Genomic DNA, 7,734 nt, shown 5'->3' on the forward strand with positions numbered 1-7,734 from the left:
ATTTTTTTTTCTTTTATACATCAAATTTCCCCTTACCATAGAAATGGCTGAATGTCCAGTGGATAGCAATAGCATAATATATATATTAGCTCTGGCCCATCGCGTTAGAAGGAGAACTCCTTCTAACGCGATGGACCAGAGCTACATACAGTATCTATATACTGTGTGTTGCAGCTATCTAATGTGCATGTTTGATTCAAAGACCCCTTCGGGGTGAATCTACATTATTAACACAGGCGATCGCACATTAACGTCGATCGCACATTATTAACAAATTAATATTCTTTTCAGCGTTTGCACAACGGTCGGCACCACGTCTCTCTCTCAGCTGTTGAACCCAACTAGTGTGTCATCTCATCTGGCTGCACAGTACAGTAACAGTAGTGGTGCCTCACTCACTGCCTCCTCCTCCATTGGTTCCACAAGACGGAAGGAGGGGGCTGGCTCATTATACGGATAGAAAAAAAAGTGTTCGCGCATGCTCCGTGGGTTGTTTTTCACCCAAAAAGCCGTCGCTTTAAGAGCGCCTCTCGCAGGGAGCGCAGCGTCTTTGACCGGAGACCCAACGCGAGAGAGACGAGACACTCGGGGCGGCTGTTATTCAGCCTTCCAGTGCGTCTCCAATGAACTGCACAAGAAGAGAAACCGTTTGATTGCCCTGGAACTGCTTATTTTTTTTTGCAGGGGCAAAAAGAAAAGAAAAAAAGGATACAGATCTAGTCAGTGTCTGAACAACACTGGCAATCTGTATTATTTTCTTATTTCTTAAATGAGATTATTTTTTATTACAAAGACTCTATTTTTTATTTCTTCTTACAGTCTCCTGTCGTAGGCTTTTGCCTTTTTGTTTTGTTTATTGCAACCATGGTGCTAGGAAAGGTGAAGAGCTTCACCGTGAGCTACGACTGTCTGAACGACAGCAACGTGCCGGTGTTCTCCAGCGGGGACTCGGTCTCGGGGCGGGTGGTGGTGGAGGTGACCGGGGAGATCCGCGTCAAGTCGCTCAAGATCCACGCGAAGGGCTTTGCGAAGGTCCGCTGGACCGAGTCCCGCAACGCGGGCTCCAACACCGCCTACACGCAGAACTACACCGAGGAAGTGGAGTACCTGAACCACAAGGACATCCTGATTGGACACGAGAGAGGTAAGAGAAGAAATTGATCATTAATTCAATATATTTTGTGTTTGCTTTTGATTGAAGATGATCGTTGGGGTCAGGTTGTTTTTTTGGCTGGTGCTTTTGTCTTGAGTGACTGAACTGAACACAACTGAAATGACAGGGTAGAAAAATGAAAGAAAAATGAAACAAATATGAAGATATCAACATTTTTAGTAGCCTATACAACAATTCTATTGAAGGTGCTCTTTGTGGATGGATCGTTCATCGTTTGGGTCAGGTTCTTCTTGGCTGATGCTTTTGTCTTGAGTGACTGAACAACACGAATGAGATGACACTATGACAGGGTAGAAAAAAGAAAGATGTGAGGATTTCAACGTTAATGTTTTTTAGTAGCTTATATTTGAGCCTGTGGTCGTATTTGACAGGGGCTGTAGGCTACTGTAGAAGAAAAAACAGATCCATCCCCAAGTTGTTTGTGTCACACAAACAGCCCTCGAATGAATGACAGCCAGAGAGAGAGCTGCTTGCCTCCACACATCATCACCACTTTTGTTTTTACCAAATAGAAAATACAACCATTACAGTACAATCTCTGAGGTTCCAACACTCTGCTCTCTAGGATTTATTAGAGGATTTCACGTGCAACATTTGCTGCATATTATGCTGGGTTGTTTGTTACAATGTAGCCCCTTTTTCTTAAGTTTCCACCCATTGTTCAAAGCGGTTCAATCCTGTTCAGACTCCGGACGGGAGGGGGAGGGGGAGGGGGGGCACGACGACTAGCCTGCTCCCTTGCTCTGCGCTGATTGGCTGAGGTGCTCGTGTGTCGCTGGCGACGTCATCCTCTTTGCAGAAAAGTGACAGAAGGCTCTGCAACTTTGCAAGATGCTGCTGTTGTTATCAAAGCCTGATTTATACAGGCCGTGGTCACTTTTACCCAACGCAACTTGTTCTACAAATGTTATTTGTGGCAAGCGACAACCGTCTAAGATGGCATATAAATACATCTTTAGGAAATACTATTTAATAGCCGCCCTAAAAAGCTGTATTAAATGCTCAACAGGCTTTGGTGGTCGACTTGGTTGTTAGATGCGTGCATCTGCGTAAAATGCGCACTTTCTTTTAGAGATGGTCTGAAATAGTGCGACTGTTGTAATTAATGATGATAGGTTGCATTGGCAGAAGTTATTGTCTGCAACGACTTGAGAAAATAGAATATTTTGCCTAATACATGCCCAGGTTTAATTCATGCACCCGGCGCGACTCGATGCGTTTTAACGTATAAAGTAATAAAAGCTTGGATGTGTAACAGTATGCAAGACATTTGGGTTTATTTGGTGATAGAACGTCTCACGTGTGTGAATGAATGGGTTGGATTGTTCTGCGTTGCATGCTGCATTACACGCGTCAGGGGGGCCGTCCCTCCCTAGGCGTTGCCAGATTCTGTGAGAGAAACAAGCAACCAGGATCTAGGAAAAAAAGCCCTAAATAAGCGACTAAATAGGCCATATGATCACTTTTTAAACCTATATGCATTGTCTATTTGAAAATAGCCAATCTACGAGCTCACAACGCGTCACATCCGCTTGCAGATCTGCTATTTTCAAACACAATCTTGAAAACAATTGGAATATTTTTGGAACATGATTCAAACAACACAATCCACACATTATGTATGGGTGTCCCTGGAACAAAATATTTCCAGATAACATTAATTTGGGGGTCCTTGACATGAAAAATACCAATGTCAATAAAAAAAATAAAGTAGAAACCTTGGAAGCGAGCCCAAATAAGCAAACTACACCTTAGAAATAATCCCCAAAAACCGCAACTACAACTACCAATATTTACAAGCCACAGAAAAAGAAGCCCAAAATCGCTTATAATAAGCGGACATGGCAACACTGGGCTGAGCCTGCCAGTGAATGCGTAATGCGTAATGAATGCGTAATGAGGGAGAGAAGCTGCTCGCACCGGTTCAGGCCGGTCTCCTCCTGCTGGAGTCTGACTGACAGCCCCAGAGTTGTTTACAGGGTTGCCATGTTCACTTATTATAAGCGTCTTTGGGCTTATTTTTCTGCAAAGTTCCTTATAAATATTGGTAGTTGCGGGTTGCAGTTTTTTTGGGGGCTTGTTTCTAAAGTGTATTTGCTTACTTTCCTACGGCTTGTTTCCTAATGTTGTTTAAACCAGTGGGTCTCAAGCATTTTCAAGTCATGGACCCCCCCAGATAAATGTTTTGTCTGTGCCTGTGGACCCCCCATCTGAAAATATTTTTTTGCCAGGGACGAGGGACCCTCATACAAGATTTGTGTTGTTAAAATGTTTCAGGATTTGTATTTTTATTTTCAAATAGCCAATGTGCTATGTTTAAAGGGCAAAGGGCTCGCTTCTTTTGGGCTTGTTTTCATAGACCTGGTTGCTTGTGTCTAAAACCTGGCAACCCTGGTTGTTTACCACAAGAGAGCTCTCTGCTAAGGAGAGGAAGGGAGGGAGGGAGGGACTGCTGAGCTGGCAGAAAGTACAGCAGCCTTGCTGCCGGCTGTCCTGTCCGACCCTGATCTTTTATGCAGTTGTTGTTGCACTACTCTAGATGATTTGCCTTAAAAAAATGTTGATTATCGGTTGTCTTTATCAAATAAGATCTAGTGCGTAATTTTATGATGCGCAAGCACCCCTTCCCCCAGTAAACTGAGAATAAGGGCTATTTTTAGAGGAGAAAATGCCCGTCTACTGTACCCCGACTCACAAAACACAATCTAATAATAGCATGAATAAAAAACTATTCACATTACCACATGGAATTCATATCGTTAGACATTCCTATTCTAAAACGGGTCTCTATATGGATGTTTGAGATACATGTATGTTCAGTGTACGTTCAGTGTTTTTTTGTGTATGAAAAAAACACAGTTTTGTCATGGCTTATAATATTTCATAATCGGTCTCTTGCACTGAGTGATGTTGTAATGTTAATGCATGCTGATGCACGTTTAAGTCCATTTCTTTGTTTCAAACTAACACATGTGATAGTAGTACTAAAGTCCATTTATTATACTCTCTCTGTCTCCCCTGCCCTGTGTTGTTATGACTTTTCAGATGCCTTCGTAAAGAATATTACCCAGGTATGGTACACGCGTGTCTGGAACATTGTCCCTCTTTTCTTTCAGACGATGACAACTCTGAGGAGGGTCTCACCACTATCCATTCAGGAAGACATGAGTATGCATTCAGCCTCGAGCTTCCACAGACGTGAGTGTCTTTTTTCCACTGCGTTCATCATATTGAACAGTGAAAACGGGGGTTAAAAAAATACCATGTTAGTCTTGCATATTGTCACCAATGTCTATGGGGCAGGCTGTGTAGATCTTGTGAGCTAGAAGGGCACATTTTCATGATGATCTGTATTCACTACTGGCAACTTGAAACTGTATGCGATTCTCCCCCGACGATGGTTAAACTTGACCATTTCTTTTTATTCCTCCTGTCCCGCAGACCTCTGGCTACCTCTTTTGAAGGGAAACATGGCAGCGTGCGTTACTGGGTAAAGGCAGAACTCCACAGGCCATGGCTCCTGCCCATGAAGACCAAGAAGGAATTCACCGTCTTCGAACACATCGACATCAACACTCCATTGCTTCTAGTGAGTTTCTCTCCCCTTTCTCTCTTTGTTTTTCTAAAAACTAATCTCTCTAAGACAGCCTTGTAGAGTCCTGTTATTGAGTGAGTTCTTCCTGTTGGCTCAGGTTTCTGAGAAGCAAGAGTATATTATTCTATGCACAAAAGTGTGATTCATCCAAGGCCGCAGTTTCCAAACAATATGGGTTGAATTTGGATTGAATTTGGAAAGAACTACCAATGTACTTCTTCACTGCTTGTTCCCAATTATGATGCATTATGCATTTGCTTGCAGCTAGTTTAGGCTGGCTATGTAATTTTAGTTGCGTGTCAGCAACTTGGTGGTACGTCATAAAAACAATTGCCATGGGCAAATGCAAGTATATGTTGAGATGAAAGCGCTAGTTTGGACTGATGTTGATGGATGTGTTAAATGCCAGCTCGATGATATATGTGATAATGTGGTATTGCGCGGAAACTAATTAGTGTTGCCATGAACACAAAATGATCTGCCTGGTTTTGAATGATATGCCCTCAGGCAAGGATATAGTTTGCACCAGTTTCTGTCAGGAGACCAAGGTTTCAACAGACAGTTTTATCCAGGAAAATAGTTTTGTTTTGTGAGTGGCGGAAAAAAAACTCTTGACTAACTTGTCTTTCATTTCCCTTTTTTGTGTGTTTTTCTCTGTAGTCACCGCAGGCAGGCACAAAAGACAAGACACTTTGCTGCTGGTTCTGCACCTCAGGTCCCATCTCCCTAAGTGCCAAAATCGAAAGGAAGGGATACACCCCCGGTAAGCCAAAAAACGTTGCTGCAGACTATTTGCAGTGAAATTGGAAACAGTACTATAGCCCCCCCAGCCGTCAGTAATCAATTTCGCAAGAATTATCACACTGATTACCGAAAGCTCTTACTTATAGATTAAAAACTGAAGAAGGTTCAGTGTTGGCAGAAAAAGTTTGAAAACCCCAGTAGAATTGACTGGACTTGAAATTAACCCCCCGCCTCTCTTTTCCGCTGCAGGAGAGTCGATTCAGATCTTCGCCGAGATTGAAAACTGCTCTTCCCGCATGGTGGTGCCAAAAGCGGCCATCTACCAGACCCAGACGTTCTATGCCAAAGGGAAGATGAAGGAGGTGAAGCAGCTGGTGGCCAACCTGCGTGGAGAGTCCCTGTCCTCGGGCAAAACGGAGACCTGGAGCGGCAAGATGCTCAAGATCCCGCCAGTCTCCCCCTCCATCCTGGACTGCAGCATCATCCGAGTGGAGTACTCCCTCATGGTGAGTGAGAATGACCGATGCCTCTCAACCACTTAAACCCTATATGTTGACCAGGTTCTCAAGGGCCTAATACTTAACACTAAATATCAAGTGCATTGTGAGCCTGTGGATCGGCTATTTCTGGCAGCTGCCCCCCCCCCCCCCCCCACCCCCCCCAGAATAGGGTTGCAAGTGGTTAATTATATTTAAAAAAATTCTATTTCGCCTTGCAGTATTTTGGTCATGTGCCTTGGTCTGTCGATGGCTAACTTGCACACAAGATCAAAACGTCATTAGAACTGACACTTCAGCCTGTATTAATTGAGTTAAACAGCAGCCAGGTTGCTCAATAATCGTTACCAGTGTAGGATCGATATTTCCTAGAGAGATTGGCGTCTCCGGGAGGTCTGACTCAGCCAACCTTGAACCAAAGCCTGGGATTGTACCAGGTGTTCTCTCTGCATGCACTGTTAAGAGGATTAGCCCAGGACATCTGAGGCAACACCTGCCTGGGAGGCGCTTATGACCCCTTTACCCTGTGAACTGACCATCCCAGACAACCGGCCCCGGGGCCTGGTACTACATGAGACTGACCCACATATTTACAGACCTGCCGCTGACCCACATTGGCTCTGGCGACTTTCAACATCATGTTATACAACTTTTAAGCCGTTTCACAAACCACTCGTGTTTGTTCGTTTCATGGGGTTTGGTGTCACTCCATGCCGGTGCTCTTGTTTCAGTTTGACCACAGCACATTTAGGCACCGTGTTTTCATCCCAACACCAGATGTTTAACAGACCCTAACCTCTCTCTCTCTCTCTCTCTCTCTCTCTCTCTGTGCAGGTATACGTGGACATCCCAGGGGCCATGAACCTGTCCCTTAACCTTCCCCTGGTCATCGGCACCATACCACTCCACCCCTTCGGCTCCCGCACCTCCAGCATCAGCAGCCAGTGCAGTATGACCATGAGCTGGCTGGGCATGGCTCTGCCTGAGAGGCCTGAAGGTAAGCTCAGAACATAAACCACATACTCCACCCATGACCTTTTGTACAACCTGCTTTCAAAGGGGAGTAATTATGGGCCGCTTGATTCGAGTTCAGTGTTCTCTGGAATGCTAATCGCTGTGTCCGTCCCTCCTCCTCAGCCCCTCCAAGCTATGCAGAGATCGTGACGGAGGAACAGAGGCAGAGCCTTGAGGTTCCCTCAGCCCGCGAGGAGCTAGACGGTCCTCTCTTTGCCTACATCCATGAGTTCCGCTTCCAGCCCCCTCCTCTGTACTCTGAGGTGAGCAGCAATCATCAGTGCATCCTCTTTGGATGGGTAGCAAAATAACTTTGGGCTGATGCTCTCAAAGTCCACATTTTTTGATCGAATTAAAAAGCAACATCCAGTGACTAAAGCCTCTCCTCTCTCTCTCTCTCTCTCTCTCTCTCTCTCTCTCTCTCTCTCTCTCTCTCTCTCTCTCTCTCTCTCTCTCTCTCTCTCTCTAGATCGATCCTAACCCAGACCATGCCATCCGTGCAGAGGAGCGCAGACCTGACACCTGTCCGTCTCGCTGAAGGAAACCCTGAACTTTTCCCCGAAGAACTCGGGGAGGAACTTGGGAAAACAAAAAACTTCCTCCAAGCTGCAAGGCTCGGCTTTGTTTATTTTTCCCCGGCGACAGCGCTTGCACTCCGCCGTCGACGTCGAGAGAAAACAAACAAACAGAATAACCAACAAACCAACCCA

The 7,734-nt window shown here is 45.0% G+C and overlaps 1 protein-coding gene across 2 annotated transcripts in view; it reads left to right on the forward strand.

Annotated features, from left to right (window-relative positions):
- The first annotated feature begins 545 nt into the window (after positions 1-545).
- Positions 546-7,734, forward strand: part of LOC311043887 (arrestin domain-containing protein 3-like) — a 10,539-nt gene continuing 3,350 nt past the window's right edge. The window contains exons 1-8 of one of the 2 annotated variants that reach the window (XM_084055302.1): positions 546-1,144; positions 4,291-4,372; positions 4,616-4,763; positions 5,430-5,532; positions 5,763-6,019; positions 6,845-7,007; positions 7,148-7,287; positions 7,494-7,734. The exon at positions 7,494-7,734 is cut by the window's right edge and continues 3,350 nt beyond it. In XM_084055302.1, the coding sequence (XP_083911428.1) occupies positions 865-1,144; positions 4,291-4,372; positions 4,616-4,763; positions 5,430-5,532; positions 5,763-6,019; positions 6,845-7,007; positions 7,148-7,287; positions 7,494-7,562 (1,242 nt within the window). In that variant the 5' untranslated portion in view covers positions 546-864 and the 3' untranslated portion in view covers positions 7,563-7,734. Of the gene's footprint in view, positions 1,145-4,219; positions 4,373-4,615; positions 4,764-5,429; positions 5,533-5,762; positions 6,020-6,844; positions 7,008-7,147; positions 7,288-7,493 lie in introns of both variants that reach the window. The other variant, XM_084055303.1, reaches the window with a different exon arrangement.

This window comes from Gymnoscopelus microlampas (genome assembly GCF_963454915.1).
Source record: "Gymnoscopelus microlampas genome assembly, chromosome: 4".
In the NCBI taxonomy this organism is placed as follows: Eukaryota; Metazoa; Chordata; class Actinopteri; order Myctophiformes; family Myctophidae; genus Gymnoscopelus; species Gymnoscopelus microlampas.